General features: G+C 39.0%; 1 protein-coding gene and 2 long non-coding RNA genes across 5 annotated transcripts; 2 read left to right on the top strand and 1 right to left on the bottom strand.

Moving 5' to 3' along the window:
* Nucleotides 1-812: 812 nt before the first annotated feature.
* On the bottom strand, nt 813-12725 carry LOC111321936 (uncharacterized). Of its 3 annotated transcripts, none has more exons than XM_022924958.2 (9): nt 12205-12725; nt 6852-7189; nt 5712-5806; nt 4166-4322; nt 3374-3437; nt 3123-3176; nt 2665-2879; nt 1812-1863; nt 813-1384 (listed from the first exon to the last, which is right to left on the bottom strand). In XM_022924958.2, the coding sequence occupies exons 1-9, from the start codon at nt 12434-12436 to the stop codon at nt 1200-1202; spliced, it is 1392 nt and encodes a 463-aa protein (XP_022780693.1). In that variant the 5' UTR covers nt 12437-12725; the 3' UTR covers nt 813-1199. The 3 variants fall into 3 exon arrangements, with proteins under 3 accessions (XP_022780693.1, XP_022780691.1, XP_022780692.1); XM_022924956.2 differs by having other exon boundaries at nt 856-1384; nt 1686-1863; nt 12205-12648; XM_022924957.2 differs by lacking the exon at nt 12205-12725 and adding an exon at nt 7486-7699 and having other exon boundaries at nt 856-1384; nt 1686-1863.
* Nucleotides 7034-20239, top strand: LOC148722099 (uncharacterized). The gene is made up of 3 exons (XR_015992503.1): nt 7034-7146; nt 7522-7721; nt 19789-20239. It is a non-coding gene; the product is annotated as an uncharacterized LOC148722099 (long non-coding RNA).
* Nucleotides 12263-19042, top strand: LOC148722100 (uncharacterized). Its single transcript, XR_015992504.1, has 3 exons — nt 12263-12392; nt 12826-12916; nt 13593-19042. It is a non-coding gene; the product is annotated as an uncharacterized LOC148722100 (long non-coding RNA).
* Nucleotides 20240-20307: the final 68 nt, after the last annotated feature.

The raw sequence follows: 20307 nt of genomic DNA, 5'->3' as shown, positions 1-20307 counted from the left end.
AGAGAAGTGTAAGAGTTGCTCGAGGCATACGAAAACAATTTGGGCGCTGAATGACGGTTTTGTAATATTTTTTTGAAATGAAAGTTGCCCGAAAATGTTGGCGTCTCCGATTGTTGTGTTGATTTTGTAATTAAATGGTTTTCGGTAGAGTTAACAAATGTCACCAAAAAAACGTCATCAACAGAGACGTTTACCTTTAAAAGTCGCCACAGACCCATTTGTAGTCTTCTTAGTTGAATGTCTTTCAGCTAAAATTTTCTCCAGTTCCTGTTCCGATAAATCGGGAAACGGGCCTGTTGTGTTTCGTTTAATTTTCGTTGTGCTTATTGGCTTGACTACTTGCGGGAAGGTCGAAAGCCAAAGAAAAGTTTGGTTGGTCTTCCATTTACTGATATCGCTTACCGAAACTTTAACTTAAGGAACTCACACGACGGAAATTTTGCAGCTATTTTGAAACTGCACACGTCATTTTATTGAGCACGGCCGTGCGTACATAAAGATTTTGTTCATGTTGACGCAATAGGAATTAGATAGGACTAGCGCGCGCGCTGTTATAATGTTTAGTAGAACCATTATGTAAAAAAAACGGGAAGAAGAATTCAAATGCACTTTTCACACCATAGCCTTGACAGTCACGTCTTGGTAAGTTATCTTAGTTGGGTGAAGCAAACCTTTTGTAGCTGTCAAACTTACATCTTACCACACGCAGGGAAGGATCTTCTTTGTTTGAGAAGTTCGCTATTCAATGATGTAAGATTTTGAATTCATAGGATGCGGGATGGTACAATGTGCATTAGAAAAATAGCCGTGGAGAGCAAACTAGTAGTTTATTTTCCGGTGTGAACGACTTTGAACTTCTCTGCTAACTCTTCTGTTTATTAGTGTATTTATGTTTTTCGCCTTTTTACAGCTGTATTTGATTTTTCAAGCGCTTATTCAATGAGGACTGGATCTATCTAGGATTGTTCTTTAGTTATCTCGCAAAGTCTTAAATCATATTTTTAGTACTAGTGAAAGCTAAGTGTCCACCAACTTTTAGTAGACGCGGTAGATCAGTCCTCCTCCTTGTGACAAGAGCGTAGACAAATCCCGTCAAAGGCTACCCAGGTATTTCAGGAACCAAGACACGATTTGATTTATCAATTAGTTAAGGCCTTTTGTGTCAGATATTTAGACAGGTTTTGCTGTTTTGCTTTTGTTCACACGGAGGAATGCACAGTAAAGGCGTTTCGGTTTTTTTTAGCTTTTTCACACTCCTGAAACCTTTCGCGGTACTTGGCAAACAAAGCCTGTATATCACTCATCATTTCACTCTCCAGCTGATCAAGAGATGGAAGCCTGCCATTAGATTCATTCATGGCTATTGCTTCTGTGAACTCTTCATCTAAAACAGCAATTAAATAAAAAGTGAGTTAATTATTGACAGGAATCAGCGAATGTGACCACATGCAAGGCGAGTAGATTCTTTTTTTTTTTTTTTTTTTTTTCCCATTTGGCAAGGAAGAGGTGCTTGTGTGTCCCAAGGTTGTGAAGGGGAAAAAGCAAACAAAACACACACACGAAAAAAAAAAAAAAAAAAACACAGTTAAGTGATCCACGCCTTAGTAAATAATCATGGGCCCCGATCCTCAACACATATTTCCTAAGACCGCGATTAAAAGAAAGAAGGAAATTAAAGCACTTACCCTTTTTACGTTTCGTCTTTGGACATCGGCATGATTTAAAGAACAACACTTCAGCTGTTAAGCCAATTAAGAAAATAACGGCTATCAAAATGAGGCAGGAGTACAACGAAGGAAAGAACAAATCACCGGTGGGATCAAAGATACTCTGGGAGTTCCGCACTGCCTCGTTTCCTCCTCCCTACAAACAACAATTAAACAAAACAAGTTGGCAAACTTTCTCTTTACGCCACGATCTTGATAATCATTTCTAGAAAAATGTAACTGTTAAACTGAATAAACTTCAATTTTCATTGAGGGACACTTAATCAAGACGAAAAGACGATTTGTGGAGAAACTGAAGCGTTATTACGGAACGCTATCATCTGGTTCGCAAATGAAATGTCTCGGTAAATTGTGCGTGGAGATCAACAGGAGCAAGTTGTGGGCGCTTCAATTAGAAACGCAATTGGTCTCACATCACTCCTTTCAATAACAAGAAACTACAAAGAAATGAATGTTATCTAGAGTAGTGAGTAAGGTGTTAAGTTGAAATCTTATGCTGGACTATTTGATATCAAAGCATTTGTTTATTTTTAGGCGATACTCATATTTAGAATAATTTCTCTGGTGCTTATAAAGATCCGCGCGCTCTGATTATAATCATGTGAGGGTGATTATAATAGAAGTGCTACATGATAAACGCGATAGAAGAAAATTTAATTGTAAAAAACGCAAAAGATGCTTCTGCGTTTGGCAAAGCACTCTCCCAAAGGAAGATATAGGACACGAGAGAAAAAAGATTCCGCTGATGAATGAAACAACCTGTTAAATTCCACTGGAAATTAGCTACTTAGATAACTCGTTCCGAGCAATCAAACAATTGTAACAGAATGGTTTCAACATCAAAACGAATTTACAAGAGAATTCGAAAGCACCCAAGCAATTATACTAAAACAATTATTTGGCTTCGGCGAATAACTGTTAAATAGTGCAAAATTACCTTCAGTGTTTTATTGAGTTCTTTCTTGGTAAAGTCGTAAATCAGGTACTTGTCTTCAGCGATCAATTTGTTAAAACATTGTGCTAAAAAGCTATCATTCACCATAGCACCGTAGGAAAGCGTCTCTTCTTTAAGGACGTCATCTATTTTGAACTTACTTCTCGGAAAAAGGGTTTCGGTATAATGACTAATTTGGTAATTATCCAAGAGTACACCTGAAAGAACCCATAAAATGGACTCAGCAACCTTATCTAATACTGTAACGTTTATGGACTGGTTTTAGCATGCGCAAACTAGCTTATTTAGTCAAGTTTATTACCATCGAGGTTACCATGAGGTTAGGTAGATTTCAGAAGGACCAACATTCATTTTCTATCAGAAAAATAAGCAAATTTGATCGAAAATTTCCACTAACTTGAAAAAAAAATCATTATTCGGTAAAGGGGCCACAACCTTACCTTCAATTTCCTCTTGATCCAAGGCGTTCCTCATGTCCTCAACTGAATTGTATACTAAAAGGTAGATAAAGTCAGCCGTTCAGCATTAACTTTCCCTTCGTCTCAGTTTGCCAGCGGGTGCCGTTACTGAGAAGCCTTGACTGTACTCTGTTCTTTCCGTCCGCTTCCTGCGTACTTTACAACAGAACAGAACACAGTCAAGGTATCTCTACTTGTTAAATGAAGCCAGAGTAAAATTCAACAAAACTTACATTTTAAGTCGGCTTGATGTTGCATTCCCAATGCCATTTCTATTGATCGTTTGAGAACGCCGACCTTAAGGATAGCAAACAGACTTAGCTGGAGGAAATGAGGTAAGGGCTAATCTGCCTTCTGCTCATTGTTTCAAAACTAATCCTATACTTTTTCATGCAGGAGTGTCACTCAAATGTGACTCTTGATACCAGCTTCCTGGAGCTCAAAGAAAGACTTACATTGAAAAGATTTGCATGGGAAACTTTGGATTAAGCCTTTATCAATTAAAAATACTTTTCATTAAAGTTTTCCACTTCTGCAAAATTTATTCGTTTGTTGCAGGTAAGGTTTTTTGTACCACTTTATTCTTGTTCATAAAAACATTGACAACGACGACTACTACTACATTTAGTTGTGCTTATGTTTTTGCTAATATTTCTGCAAGGCTGTTACTGCTATCCTTACGGCAACGACTATAATTACTTCAGCTACTAGTAATGATACTGCCACTGCTACTACTTCTGCGACTGCTACTGCTACAGCGAATCTTACTGATACTCCTATTGGCAATGCTGCTGGTAATGTCGTTGCTACTGCTTCTATTACTGTAACCGCTACTGCTTCTGCTGCTGTTTCTACTGCTACTCAGGACTGCTGATACTGTTAGTGCGAGTGCTATTCAGTTGCTGGTACTAGTGCTATTGTTAGTGCTGCCACCAGCACTGGTAGCAGCACTACTGCTACTGTTACTGCTACTGCCAAGCCAAAGCAAGCGTTGCTGGTAGTCAGCAGCAGCAATACATTCGTACCTTTGAGCCAGGTAGGCTCTTCTTGGTATCCAGACTAATGGCCGTCAGTGAGGTTGTTAAAGTAGCAGTGAATATGGAACAAATACAGACTCCGACTAATATCCAGACCACTGCAAAGGTCCGACCAAGGATGGATCGAGGGGAACGGTCTCCATATCTGCACGCGGTGCGAAAAACATTCTATTAAAAAATTCCTTTTAAAGGCCAGAATTTCAATTGATAAGATGACGGGATCATATCGAAGAATCTTCTTACGATTTTCATAGAAAAAGCAATTGATGAACTGCTTTTAATTATTGCAGGAGCTCATAAATTGCTGTCAATATCAGTCATAATTTGGATATATCAACAAAGTTGAAATGAAACAACAACAAACATATGAAACATATGTGTGAACTGCGGTTATGACACGTATATGAGAACGATCCTTCGCAGTAAAGCACTATTTGAGCAATAGTGAAAATCAGACCTGAAAAAAATTTCAGGCCTGTACGGGATTCGAACCACTGACCTCTGCGATACTAGTGCAGCGCTCTACCAATTGAGCTAACAAGCCAACTGGCCTGAAATTTTTTTCAGGTCTGATTTTCACTATTGCTCAAATAGTGCTTTACTGCGAAGGATCGTTCTCATATACGTCTCATAACCGCAGTTCACACATATGTTTCATATGTTTGTTGTTGTTTGATTTATCATCTACGGGTTTATATCGAATTAATTTGATGGCCTGCTCCCAGTTGGCTTGTTAGCTCAATTGGTAGAGCGCTGCACTAGTATCGCAGAGGTCAGTGGTTCGAATCCCGTACAGGCCTGAAATTTTTTTCAGGTCTGATTTTCACTATTGCTCAAATAGTGCTTTACTGCGAAGGATCGTTCTCATATACGTCTCATAACCGCAGTTCACACATATGTTTCATATGTTTGTTGTTGTTTGATTTATCATCTACGGGTTTATATCGAATTAATTTGATGGCCTGCTCCCAGTTGGCTTGTTAGCTCAATTGGTAGAGCGCTGCACTAGTATCGCAGAGGTCAGTGGTTCGAATCCCGTACAGGCCTGAAATTTTTTTCAGGTCTGATTTTCACTATTGCTCAAATAGTGCTTTACTGCGAAGGATCGTTCTCATATACATAAAGTTGAAATGGTAAATTGGCCACCGTAACGATTACAAAAGCTGACGTTTCGAGCGTTAGCCCTTCGTCGGAGCGAATAGAGGAATTGTGGGTTGTGTGTGCTTTTAAAGGCAGAAAATGGAGCTACGTTACGGCGGCCAATTTATCATTTCAACTTTGTTGATATATCCAAATTATTTCGTTACCTCCACCGACGCAGCCCCAAACAGTTTGTTTCGAAACTATCAGCCTTAATATCAGTCATATATGGAGGGTTCTATACTTCATTGATAAATAGTTGGTTGATGCTGTCTCTAAGATTAACATTGGAGGCCGAAAACACATTATCTACCTGAGGTTATTGAGGTTTCCTAATGGGTATAAAGACAAGCTGAGTATCTGTAGATAAATAAATGCTAATTGGTACATTTACCCCACTGTTGTCATGGAGACGAAGGCCCACCAGAATCCTTCCCAAGATCCTCTAAAGAATGTTCGAGGGAACTGTTCCTCGTTAAACCATGTATCCTGAAATATAGCTCATGAGTTAGAACTCTTATGTGTCGCATCTAAGGCTTAGCCGTGTTATAGACCGTTTAAGTGACTTAATCAAGATGTAGAGAGAGCATGAAACTATTACGTTGTGCTCTGGGCGGTAAGCTTTGCTCCGGCATGATGCCTAAAGATATTTTTTTTGCCCAAAGGAAACGGTGTGGTTGAAAAAGAGTTTATTTTTGCAATTTAATGATTACTCGACTTTTGAAATTTACGGCTGAAAATTATTCTGGTTTGCAATGTTCCAATCATACCAAGAATTTCCATTTAAGCATTCTTACCGCTCTAAAACCCGATATGCGAAAGTTTACGCGATTGCCCGTTTCACTGAAAGAATAAAGTAAAAATTTCGGAAATAATGTAAAGTTGTCAAATTTTCGTCAGTAGCAAACATTCGAGGGCACTTAACGAGGAACTGTCCCTTCATTTCAATACCTTTTCTTCTTCACAAAATAAATTTTTTGCACATTTTGATCGAAAGCACTAGCACGAACTGAAAGAATTGCGAAAAGGCTGGCGGCGAAAACTAGTGACAGCAGTAGAGCGGTTTGACTTCCGTTCTTTGGTCGTTTCAACCCGCACCAATTTAGTCTTGCTCAGCGCATAAACGCCTCGCGCCCACCCCCTCCCCCCTCCGACTGACTATAACGTGAAAAATTGACTGATCAAAGTCAGAGAGTTCCAACAATGACATTCAGAACAGCTGTCAAGATTCCCAAGGAAAATATAATCAAGAAACCGACCTGTCGGTATACAAGTTAGGTCTGCCTCCGGCCAGCAATGATCTGGACAGATCCACATAACCGACGAAATTAATACAATTTTCTTTTAAGAATCAGCACTCAACAATCGTGTGAAATAAATAATTCAAGACGTTCGAGCGAAAGTAAATATTCACAATCTTCCAGGCTGTCGGTGCGAAACACTTTTCCACTTGATTAATTCTGTCAACTGATCTCAGAATCCCTGACCCCCCTTCAAGCAAAAAGAAAAAAGGAAATAAAAGATCATCACTCACCAAAAGCCACAGAAAAGCTCCCGCCAAAATTGATAGGAGAATTGTTACTATCAACACCGGCCAAGCTTCGAATACTGCCATCAATAGCTTCTTTGGATAACTATCCGGCTCTCCTTTAGGAACAATGAAAGCTATGCTACCAGGGGGGACGAGACCAATCAAGTGACGGTTCTCGCTTGCCATGTCCTGCTTGTCCACTAACACTGGGTATATAATGTGAGAGTCCTTCACTGTGCTTAGCAGCTGTTCGGGATCTGTTTCTGGGGAACGGTGGATCACTTGCCAACAGCTTGAGGTGAGGTTTCCACAACATTTGTTTAACATGAGGTTTACCAGAGCTAATTGGGAACAAAGTACAAGATATAGAAAATTCAATTTTTCTTGACTGCTCATCCGAAAATGAATGGCTCTTATCAAAAGTTATTCCTAAACAAGTTTCAGTCTCTCGTCTCTCTCAAGTTGTCAACTCTCGTCCCCATGATCTCATATTACTCTAGACAGTATAACACACCAACTCACTTGTTAATGAACCATTAATGAGTCATTTGTATGGAGCCGGTAGTAGTTGTCAAACGCAGTAATTTATAGTATGTTGTAACGTTTGCTCACTAGAATGCCTCTCGGTCTACGTTACCTGGTAATATGCCAACAGTGTTTTGTTTTTGTAAAGTATAAGGTGGTCGAATAAACCACGAAACTTTGATGCAGGCCGGACACATCTTCGCCCCATGTCGACACAATTGGCCTTTTGACTGTGATGAACATTTTGCTTGAATTTGACTCTTCTCGGGGGAAAACAGCAGAAAAGTAATAAAAGCAAGACACAGGAACACATGACACCGAAACATTTTGTCCTTAACACTAAAGGAAGTAAGTACTAGTTATGTACTTCTCAGTTTAAGCGTTGATAGAGAACGTGCGGCAGAAATTTATGCTGACCGCCGGCAAGCTTACTCCCTTTGCTTTCGTAATGAATGCACACGGAATGCGCTGAAAAATGTACAACTCTTCCTTTCTTTAGCAATCCCAAGGGATATTTAAGCCTTCCCTCTTTGAAGAAAAATTGAAGCAAATATGAAATAGTGAGACGTGCTCCGCTGTGATGATGGGCGATTCCAATATCAATGCTTGCTGCTATTGTGCCCTCTCGCTCAAGAGCTGTCAATTTACAAAAGAAGCTTGAAGCGTTAACTTACAACAACAATCAATCGTGACTATAGCGGTTACGCATGATTACTATTGCAGATATTGACATCTTAATTGGTTCGTATCGGTTACGATTCAGTGGAAAACACTTAAAGACGTTCTGTAATTTTACTCTGATTAATTAGTTTTTGACCCAACGTTCCAACAGTAAGTTAAAAAAAAAGAGCATGGGTCGAAATTTGTATGACTGAATTTTGTGATGTGGCATCGAGACCAAAAAAGACCCTCACAGACTTTCTGTTTAAGCTAACCTAAAGTAATAATTGTAAAAAAATAATTAAGTTTGTTCCATTCAAAGAAACCTTCAGCACCAATATCTCTTTTAAATCCCTCGGGCGTTCTGTTCACCATATTCCTATTAAAGTCTTCTTATCCAATTTTACCCGATGACAATGATGAGTTGGTATTGTGACCTCGTATTTTTGAAAGCCACCGCTCATACTTTGAACTTCACAACGCGAAAGACAGAGAGCTTGAAGAAACCGCCATCAGCAAAGTATCATGCCGGGTTACAACATCAGATTGACCCTTCCGTGGGCCTTGGCCCAGCTCAAATTGTGAGAAAAAGAGGATTGAGGTCAGAGCCCTTTCCCGTATGGAGGCCACCTACTACAGAAGACAGCCGACCAAGAGGGTTTAGAACGGACAAAAGAAATCTAAGGGGGATTGTTAGCCCTGGTCACGAAGTTCGGACTTTGAGTTGCAAAGGCTTTGTTTAAGTTCAAAGACATTTACACGGTTGTGATTAGTTTATAAAACGGTTATCCACTGTTGTGGAAAAAATGGGAAAATTGGCAGCTGTGCGAATTTGAAGGGGAAGGAGTCCAGATCGACATTTTTCTCTTAAAAATTTAGGAAAGCCGTCTAAAATATGGCTTCAATAGATATTGCGTCGATATCGCGAGTGCTTCTCGCCGAGCAGCAACAAAAACCCTTCTATTTCGAGTGAATCTAGAGATCCATCAGATGTTGTTGAACAGCTTTTATTCCTGCCATTTGCAACGAGGACTTTTTACATTTTATTTTGACGTTTTTTTCCATTTGTTTTGTCCATCTGGTTTAGATTTGTAATTTTGCACTCATTCCTTTTATATTTCTGGGCTGCTTTTCTGTCAAAAAAATTGCCAATTTCATAGACTGACTACAACTATGTCCCCAACAGATGCGAAACGACTGTTGAACGGCATATGGTATTTCGCGGACTGGACTGGACTGGACTGGACTAGTAAAACGCGGACTAGTAAAACGCAGACCAGTAAAACGAGGACTAAAAAAGCGCGGACTAGTAAAACGCGGACTACGATGACTAGTAAAACGCTGACTAGTAAAACGCGGACTAGTAAAACGTGGACTAGTAAAACGCGGACTAGTAAAACGCTGACTAGTAAAACGCGGACAAATAAAACGCGGACTAGTAAAACGCGGACTAGTAAAACGCTGACTAGTAAAACGCGGACTTGACAACAACAACAAAATTTCATACGAAGGCGATCACAAGACTTAATGGCGAGCCAATTCAGTGAGTGACAATCCCTGTTTGACCTTTAAGCTACAAATGGGTTTGACATGCGTCAGATACAAACGATTTTATAAGTTTAGGCTAACAAAGAAAGAATTCTATTCAGCAGCATTTCAAAATCTTAAAATACACTTTCGTCGTAAATTTCTCATCTGGAAACTCGATTTTTCTCATGTTAAAAATTGTTTAATTCGTTGTAAATTTCACGGCAGAAACGCAGGAATTCGATGAATAAAAGTCGCATTAAATCTCCTTGTGTCTAGGTAGAAAGAGTCTCACTGACTTCAGCTTTTCGGTGGAAGAAACACCGATTTACACACGCCATTACAGAAAACAAACAAGCAGACTGACAACTCCAAAACACCTATTTGCATTCACTTACAATTTGACTTTCTGTGACATTTTAAAACGGAACAGAGGTAAATCTTCGGAGATTATTCGTTGTTGGAAATAAAAAATACTTTCCGTAAGATCTCTGTTTTTCTCTTTACGAGAAAATCGTCGCATGATCAGTTAACTCGTGTGTGTTTGTCACACCAGTACTGCTGTTTCTTCAAAAGCGTATGCTTCTTTCCTCTTTAATTGACAGGTGTCACATCGTGACAGTTACTTTTCAAAAAAATGTTTGAAAATTTGTTCGGAAGCCTTTTAACTACCTTTAGAAATAAAAATGCTTCGGCGAAAGCTTTCTCTTTAATTTGAATAACATTTGTTTTCTTCTTAACTCACTCGCTATCAAATTGTTAGGTTCAAGGAGGATTTTCCCGTGATTAAACTCGTAATTGAAGCCCTAAATCATTCGGGTTCTTTTGGCAATCATTTAAGCTACAAATGGGTTTGACATGCGCCAGATACAAACGATTTTATAAGTTTAGGCTAACAAAGAATTTTATTCAGCACCAGTTCAAAATCCTAATTTTGTTGCATCGAATCATTCCCAATACGGACCGACCTATGCTGGTGAATAACATTTTTATTTTTTTCTAAAACATAAAAAAAAAATGATTGCCAAAAGAACCCGAATGATTTAGGGCTACAATTACGAGTTTAATTACGGGAAAAACCTCCTTGAACTTAACAATTTTATAGCGAGTGAGTTATAAAGAAAACAAACGTTATTCAAATTAAAGAGAAAGCTTTCGTCGAAACATTTTTATTTGTCAGTGTAAAGATAGTTAAAAGGCTTCCGAACAAATTTTCAAACATTATTTGGAAAAGTAACTATCACGATGTGACACCTGTCAATTGAAGCATACGCTTTTGAAGAAACAGCAGTACTGGTGTGACAAACACACACGAGTTAACTGATCATGCGACGATTTTCTCGTAAAGAGAAAAACAGAGATCTTACGAAAAGTTTTTTTATTTCCAACGACGATTAATCTTCGAAGATTTACCTCTGTTCCGTTTTAAAATGTCACGGAAAGTGAAATTGTAAGTGAATGCAAATATGTGTTTTGGAGTCGTCAGTCTGCTTGTTTGTTTTCTGTAATGGCGTGTGTAAATCGGTTATTCGGTCTTCCACCGAAAAGCTGAAGTCAATGAGACTCTTTCTACCTAGACACAAGGAGATTTAATGCGACTTTTATTCATCGAATTCCTGCGTTTCTGCCGTGAAATTTATGACGAAAGCGTATTTTAGGATTTTGAACTGGTGCTGAATAAAATTCTTTCTTAGCCTAAACTTATAAATCCGTTTGTATCTGGTGCATGTCAAACCCATGTGTAGCTTACAGGTCAAACAGGGATTGTCACTCACTAAATTGGCTCGCCATTGAGTCTTGTGATCGCCTTCGTATGAAATTGTTTTTTTTTTGTTGTTGTTGTTGTTGTTAAGTCCGCGTTTTACTAGTCCGCGTTTTACTAGTCCGCGTTTTACTAGTCAGCGTTTTACTAGTCCGCGTTTTACTAGTCCGCGTTTTACGAGTCCGCCCTTTACTAGTCCGCGTTTTACTAGTCCAGTCCAGTCCAGTCCAGTCCACGAAATACCATATCCCCTGTTGAACAGCTGTTGAAGTACCACGTTCATTGTAGTTTCTAGATTATAACACTGAGTGTTTTTTTTTTTTTTTTTTTTTTTCACATTACTCGAGACTGTGTCTTTGAAATGAAAATAAGAAAGTGGTCAATTAAAACCGCATTTAATTCCGATCAATAATTTATAGCTTGGGATCAGCATCCTTTAAAAAAAATTAAAAATCAGAAACAAATGTGGGACAGTCGCGATGTAAACTCTTAACAGTAATCTGTGTTGAGAGAATAATTGACAAGTTGAGTGTGATACCAACTCTATGTAACGTTGACTATAAAATGATAAAAAATCAATATCTGTTCAAAACATATTTCCCATCAGTGTAATCCTAATTCTGTTGTCATTACTTACACACTGAAAGGCATATACTTTAAACTGACTAAGCCACGTCAACCTGAGGCACTTCCACAGTGATACACGAAGTGAAGGAAAACGACCTTATGGAAACTCTGAGAAGTGAAATAATTAAGCTCAGATTTTGATGATAAGATATATAAAACTTGTTCGCATGATTCACGGAGCGAATGATTCCCACTGAGAGCCATTTGTGGTGGTTATCGTGACCGCGTAACCAAATATGCCTCAAAAGAACTTACCATAAAGAAACCCATCAGTAGTATTTCCATCCTTGAAAACATACGGCTTTCTTGACAGACATGAAAGACGTACACATCTTGGGCATGGTGTTTCAAAACAGTTCGAAGACAGTTGCATTAGACTGCAGTTTACTTCAACTTCGGCGGAAGCCTGGTTAGCATTCAACAGAAACAAACAAACTGCGATTGTGAGTAATGCTTGCTCTTTACAGTGACACATATCCAACGGCATTTCTGTGAACTCGTAAACAAATTCAGATGCCTTCAGCTTGAATTCCGTCTCTAGTAGCTTTTCTTTCTTAAACAGTGATTTCACTGGCTTTTTCTACTAACTTCAACTTATGTCAGTTCTACACGTATCATCCATTATTGTCAGAACTAATAAATCGTTTGGTATTCATGCACTGTGTTCTTGCCGATATCTGATCGCAAACAAAATGGGGGCTGACGTCACGTTGTTTGAAAACTTTGCCACACGCATGCGTGCATATACTGAGCCAACATAGTTGGATTAAAGAAGGAGAAGGTGACTCTGCCAGCAAGATACTGCCTTCCTCGTCCGATATGTTTTTTCGATAGACTGCTGATAACATTGAGCGCACTTTGTCTTTTATCAAACAGGTGTGCGAACCAAGTTTGGAATATCGTTCAAATAATGATCTGATTCTGAAAGCTGAACAAACCACACTACGCACTACGCATGAGACTTGCGGTAAGCTAAGTAAGTTTCTCTTTAATCCAAATAAGGGGTGAGTCACGTCAGTTTCACATGACATGTGAAGATAAATTTTCAGTTTTTGTTTTCAAAAAGATAGAATTTTTTCGACGCACGTAAGGAAGGCCGTAGGCACTATGTTACAGTGTCGAGTGTTCTGTAAGTCCGTAACCTCTCCCCAAGCCCCATCGCGGTTTTCAAAATGGCGGACTATCGTACATCTTTTGAGACTAGTCCTGGCCTGGTTCAGTTCCGACAATTCAAGGGCGTAGCCGGGGGGGGGTCCTGGGATGCCCGTGACCCCCCTTGGTAGGCCTTCTTTAGAGCAAACAGCTTACAATATTCAGGTGGCGAAAACGCCATGACAATATCTTGGCCGAAAAAGCCATTGTTGAAAAGCCCACTTTTTTTAAATTTGTTTTTTTGTGGAGTATTTTCGTCAACGGCTCTTGTATTTAGTTAATATGGGCCTTCATGCCGCGATAATATGACTGAGCCCGCTGATACACGCGGGAGAGCAGCGGTGTAAATGGTGAGTAGCCTCTGTGACCCTCCCTTTGGAAAATCCTGGCTACGCCCCTGGACATTGGTCATGGTTGAACGAATCTGATCGGATTTATTCGGATTTATTTATTTCATAATTTTTTTTGGCTTAGTGAATTTTTTTTTTCAGGGCCTCACCTCTGCATTTCGACGTTGTTATTGATTTGAACGTAAAAGCTACGTCGGCAAACGTTCGCACATGTGCGTTAGCTCTGAAGATATGTAACATATCCTTTGAAAAAAAAAAATGGAAAAGAAAAACAAAAAAAAGAAAACAAAAAGTTGGCGAGGCCAGGGCTCAAACCTTGTAAGTGCTAGGTATGCAGAGCGTACGAGGTAGCAAACCTGGTTTTCACTGTCACACTAATAAAAAACAAATAATAAACAACAAATAAAGTCAAGAATCAAAGGGACAAAAGAAGATGAACAGATAAACTGTCACGCTGAGATTCAGGTCTGTGCCATGTTTCGTGCGGGAGATATTCGAAGAAATGTTTTACTCAATTAACTTTGTGGGAGGACGCCATGTTTGTGTCCCTCTGACGAGCACAAATATGGCGGCCGAAAGCTAACAAAAATAGATGTCATCGAGTTTGGCTATTAAAAGCCTGTAGTCGTCTTCTGAGGGCTCATAAACATCTATGTGAAAAGCTTATAAATTCAACCTTGCGTTATCACAAGACGAAAAGCACTACTAAACTAAAAAATTTGTAAAACGATAACGAACTAGACTAAAATCTCAAAAAAGATTGATGATTTTGATGACGCCACGTGAAAACCAAGAACAGCTTTTATTTTCACCAGAATGGTTGAGCACTAGGCCTCATTGTGGAAAAGATGCTAAAGTCAATTCGGAAATGGCCGATCGACCAGTTTACAAGCTCTGCTCTGACCAAGTCCTCCTTTTGTCACAACTGAAGTTTGGCATGGAGAAGGGCTGTTTATAGCACATTGCTTTTTTACTACAATACTCTAAAACTATACAACAGTAAGCACATGCAGTCATAGACTGCCTTTTATTTTTGTATTTTTCGTTACCTCCAAGTTGGCCATTTCTAGCCGTCCTGTGCATGCAGGAATGTATGGGCCGATCATTTACCTGAGGTATAAGCTAAACCGCGGTTTTGCACATCATTGGGCCTCAGGTACTCTCTATGAGAGGGTTGATTTAATTAAATAAATGTCCCTCTACTGTTAGCTTTCGGCGCTCTGAACACTGTTCGCAAAAACAGAGGTTTTAATAAAAGGCAGTGCTAATTCGAAGATTGATTAGGACGCGGTTTTGTTAAACACGGGCTAAACCTGACTGACTGATTGGTCCAAGTGCGTTAATTTATATTAAGGCACGAAGCATGTGTCACCAGAATGCCAATGGCGCATTGAATAGAAGCACAATTATATAGAATCTATCTGCCAAATAGATAGCGAGTAGCCTAGCCAATCAGCTTCCAGCATTTTTGATAGGTATTATCACCAGAATTAGCAAATTTTTATGTTTTGGATATATCAACAAAGTTGAAATGGTAAATTGGCCACCGTAACGATTACAAAAGCTGACGTTTCGAGCGTTAGCCTTTCGTCGGAGCGTATAGAGGAATTGTGGGTTGTGTGTGCTTTTAAAGGCAGAAAATGGAGCTACGCTATAGCAACGAGAAAAACATTAATAAATTAGTGGAATGAAAAGCGTTCGTGATCCCTGTGGGATTTAGACTGCCGGTTTGAAAGATGAGCTTTTGTTCAAGAGTTTTACGGCTTTCTGTGCTACCTAAGTGTAAGGAAAGACCGCAGATTGCCATATGTTGCTTAGAATGATTAGGTAAATTAAAATGTCTAGCGACTGGTTTCGATGTGTCCTTGTCATTCTTTTCCACGTCTCGAAGGTGTTCTCGGAATCGGTCACCTAGTCTTCAGCCTGTTTCGCCGATGTATATCTTTTTGCAATGAGTGCAAGTTATGCAATAGATTACATTGGCGGAGGTGCACGTGAAGTGATCGGTGATCTTAATGGATCGTTTAGGTCCCGATATTTTATCAGTGTTGAGAATGAAAGGACACGTTTTGCATCGTGTACGAGCGCATTTAAAAGTGCTTGGTTGGTCAGTCTGAAAAGAACTTCTGACCAAAAAATTGTATCTGTGTTTTTAATCGCATTTGCCATATGCTTGACGAAAAGACTCGCCTTGTAATGGTTTGGTGCTACCTCATTTAGACTATGCGGATATAATATGGGGCGATCAACCAAGGTTAAAATCAGAAATGGAACAGCTACAGGCCTTCCAAAATAAGTTTGCTAAAAAGGTCTAGGGCAAGAAGGCCTCCTCTAAAGAGGCAATGAAAGAATTAATGTGGTTGCCTTTGGAATTTCATCGTCGTGCGCATCGTTGTGTACTTGTTCAGAACTCAATAATAGAAAACATTCCTGAACACTCTGATAACTTTAAATCAACACTAAATTCACATGGTTACAACACCAGAAATGGACACCTTCCGCGCTTTGGCAGAATTAAAACGGAATGGGGACGACGCATAACATCTTATCAAGAAACAAACGAATGGTTGGCACTTCCGCTTGAGTTGAAAAATCCTATGCCACCATAAATTTCTAAAAAGTAATTATTTTTAAAATTACCTCATAAACCTTAACATGTTCTTATTTTTTTTATTTTTTAAAATTACCTTATAAACATTAGCATATTCAATTTTAGTATTTTAATCTTAGTACTTTTATATGCTTCTTTACATCTACATAATGAAATTATTATTATTTTTTTTTAATCTAATCTAAATGTATTTTTAGTCAGAGGATCCCCCTGAAAGCCACTTAATGTGATGGAAGTATCCTCTTTAAATATTATTTATGTCGCAGAGAAATCAACTGAATGCTACATTCTAATCAGGCAGCACAGGACGAAAACCGTAACCTGTGAGCCATGGAGTAAAAAAATAAATGTACATTAACTAATCCTAAAAAGCTTTTCCGTTGTGTCTACGGTCCTCCTTCTAACGGGAATTCAAACTGCCACCTTGAAAGTCCGGGCAATATTCAGCGTGCCCGAGAGCAATGCCCTCTGCATCTTTCGCAGTACGTCTGTGCTTCTGCCTCCCACCAGCTCGCGCATCATGACATCCAGCTCCCGTGACCACCCCCCGAGGGCATCCATAATGATGTTATATTGCTTCACCTCGTAGCCTGGGAACTGCTGCCTTAGTTCCCAGCCAAGGGGTCCGTACTTCAGTGTCTTCTCAACATCCTTTCTTGTCCGATTGTTAACCCACGGCCAGCTCATTTCCAGCGTCACAACTCTCTTGCACATGTGATTTGCAATGCGCGCATCCACCCTATTGCATCTAACCTCTTGTTGATCAGCATATATAGGGACATCCCAATAAGCTTTAACATTCTCTGACTCGAAAAGGCCCGAAAAGACCATCAGCTGGAGAGAGTAAGCAACAGAAACGGCGCCGTTTGTACGTAGAAAAAGTATGTGAAATAGAGAAACAGATTTCAATTGCCAAAGCGGAAGTGGATCGCTTGAAAGAAAACCGAAAGCTCACCAAAAGAGGGAGAAGGAACCGGGAGATTTTGCACAAGGAATGCCGCACGTTATCGTGCGGCATTATAATAATAATAATTATTATTATTATTATTATCATTATCATTATTAAATTATAGACATAGCCCGCTTCTCGACTCGCACCAACTGATGTGTTAAGTACTTTGGCAAAGCATGAAAAAAGGCAGGTGCCGCGTACGTAAGAACAGAGTGGATACAGGCAGTATAAAAGGTGGACATATCATGCCTAGGAACTCTTGATCTTTTTAACTGCACTAAAAAATACAGACGCTTTGACGCTTTCTTGATTACGTCACTAATATGTTCGTTCCACTTAAGGTTGTTCGATATTGTCAGGCCTAGAAGTTTCGCACTAGTCACTACCTCTAGTTCTTTACCATCTACAAAAATAGGCGCAAACTGGGGCTCGTTCTTTGCAAAAGATATTCTGAGCTCCTTACACTTTTCGCGATTGAGCTTGACTCTATTCTGCATGGACCACTCCACGACCTTAACTGCGATATCCTGGGCATAACTATAGTTTCCCTCGGTAACGACTTCTGATGCCGTCGTATCGTCAACGTACTTCAATACATTAGCTAAATCATCAACAAGAAACAACCATGGGCCTAATTTAGTTCCCTGAGGGACCCCGGAGGGCATTGAACCCCACTCTGAGTAACATTCCTCAGATAGTTTGATTCTTTGAAAACGATTAGAAAGGAAGTCTATGATCCAATTGACAATTCTTGTAGGCAGATTTAACCTGCATAATTTATCTACGAGTATTCTATGGTCAATAAGGTCAAACGTTTTCTAAAGTTTTATACATCTCGTCAGTTCTTCCTTCTCCTTTGGAGTTCATGAAGGATTTTCCAACAATTGTATGTAATATTCTTTGGAAGGGTCCTGATAAAATCGCCAGGACAGCAGTAATAAATTATTTCGAATTTAATGGCTTAAAGGTAACTGATCCTACAACAACAAACATATGAAATACATATATATGAACTTCGGTTATGAAACGTATATGTGCACGATCCTTCGCAGTAAAGCACTATTTAAGCAATAGTGAAAATCAGACCTGAAAAAAATTCAGGCCTGTACGGGATTCGAACCACTGACCTCTGCGATACTAGTGCAGCGCTCTACCAATTGAGCTAACAAGCCAACTGGGAGCAGGCCATCAAATTAATTCGACATAAACCCGTAGATGATAAATCTGATTTTTCCACAAGTCAAATTTTAAGTCGCTTAAAAAAACAATGTTTGCGCTATATTATTACTATAAAATATAGGTTTACCATTTCCTCTAATGTTATAATTGTTCCACATCTGTATAGGTCTGATTTTCTCTATTGCTTAAATAGTGCTTTAGTGCGAAGGATCGTGCACATATACGTTTCATAACCGCAGTTCATATATATGTATTTCATATGTTTGTTGTTTGATTTATCATCTACGGGTTTATGTCGAATTAATTTGATGGCCTGCTCCCAGTTGGCTTGTTAGCTCAATTGGTAGAGCGCTGCACTAGTATCGCAGAGGTCAGTGGTTCGAATCCCGTACAGGCCTGAATTTTTTTCAGGTCTGATTTTCACTATTGCTTAAATAGTGCTTTACTGCGAAGGATCGTGCACATATACATATGATCCTACAACATCAATTATGTCACTCCGACTTTCATGGATCGGAAGGATTTTAAGCGATAATTGTTATCCTTGGAAATCGTATCTAATTTAATAAATGGAAAACACTACAGCGTACACTATTGAGTTATGGATGCACGCGGGAGGTTGCTAAGCACGAAAGAAGCGTAAGAGTCGCGCGAGGCGATAGCCGAGAGCGACTCTAGCTTCTTGAGTGCTTAGCAAACCTCCCAAGTGCATCCATAACTCAATAGTGTACGTTGCGGTGTTTACCATTTGTTTTATAACATAACATTGATACATTGTAGCTAAAGAGTTCCCTTTTATTTAACAAATCTTACGCGACCAGAAAAAACAAGCGCGCGCGGAAGAATAGTCTTTGCATTTGCTCACGTTAGCAGCGTACACCCATGGGCAAATAGGGGACGCTAAATTGACCAATCAGAGCGCGTGCTTTACTTTGGTTATGTTATAAACATTTACTGAAACCTTTTGGTGGAGAATTTTTTCTTCATTGTGATCATGGTATTAATGACTATAACATTTCCTCAATATTTTATGACTAGATGTTACATTGGTGGTCAGATTTTCGTTGTAGGTTTGACCTTGTAAGTCCACGTGAAACAATCATGTGGAACAATTATAACATTAGAGGAAATGGTAAACCTATATTTTATAGTAATAATATAGCGCAAACATTGTACTTTTAAGCGACTTAAAATTTGCCTTGTGGAAAAAGAAAGGATTTCTCATTAATAAGGTCCTGTATCTGTGAAACGTGTGCAATATTTTCAGTTTAAAATACTGAGTGACATTATATTCACAAATTCCCGCTTAACTAAGACAGGTTTGATACAAAGCGATCTTTGCACCTTTTGCAATACTGGTTCGGAAACAAATGATCATTTATTCTCTTACCGTGTTTACTCAAATGCATTTTGGGAAGAATTTGAATCTTATTGGATCGCCATAGCCAAAGAACAAAGGAAACTCGTTAAAGACTATCTTAGGTGGTGTCACAGGTACTAAATATCCTCTGTTTAACTACTTAATCATTTTAGGTAAGTTACATTTATGGAACTGCCGTAGGAATAATAGTCTTTCTTCTTTCTCTTCCTTTAAGGAACTAGTTAAAAGAAAATATGGAACTGAACGTCACATTGTTGCTAAGTATTATAGTATGAAGATGCTAGAGGCTAAGTGGAAACTCGTTTTGAATTGTAATTTGCTAGGTACATAGGTGTGTAACCGAAAAACAAACTGTAAAAGGTAGTGTAAGAATTGTAGTCAAAGGGAATATTGTATAGTAAGTGGTATAAGTAACGTATTGTAAATGGCATTGTAAGTAGTGTCTGTCTTGCTTGTGAGTAGTGTTCTTCGTGTTGCAATAAAAAAAAATTTAAAATTAAAATTGCATAATATTGTGGTAAATAGTCCCCTCCAATTGGGGAAATTACAAAAAAATTCATCGATGGGAAAAAAATGATATGGCTGAACGGTGCATGAAGCCCGTTATTTGATGATGCAGATTTTGGCCTTGAAAGTAACGACTCAATCGGCGTTTTGAGTCGATGTCGTTGAAATTTTTCAAGTGTTACGTTAAAAACCCTTGCTCCCAACTACCGCAAAATGTACCTTGAAC

Source organism: Stylophora pistillata, chromosome 10, assembly GCF_964205215.1.
Source record: "Stylophora pistillata chromosome 10, jaStyPist1.2, whole genome shotgun sequence".
NCBI classification, from domain to species: domain Eukaryota; kingdom Metazoa; phylum Cnidaria; class Anthozoa; order Scleractinia; family Pocilloporidae; genus Stylophora; species Stylophora pistillata.
Note: the sequence above shows the minus strand (reverse complement) of the source record. Positions and strands in the feature narration are given on the sequence as shown.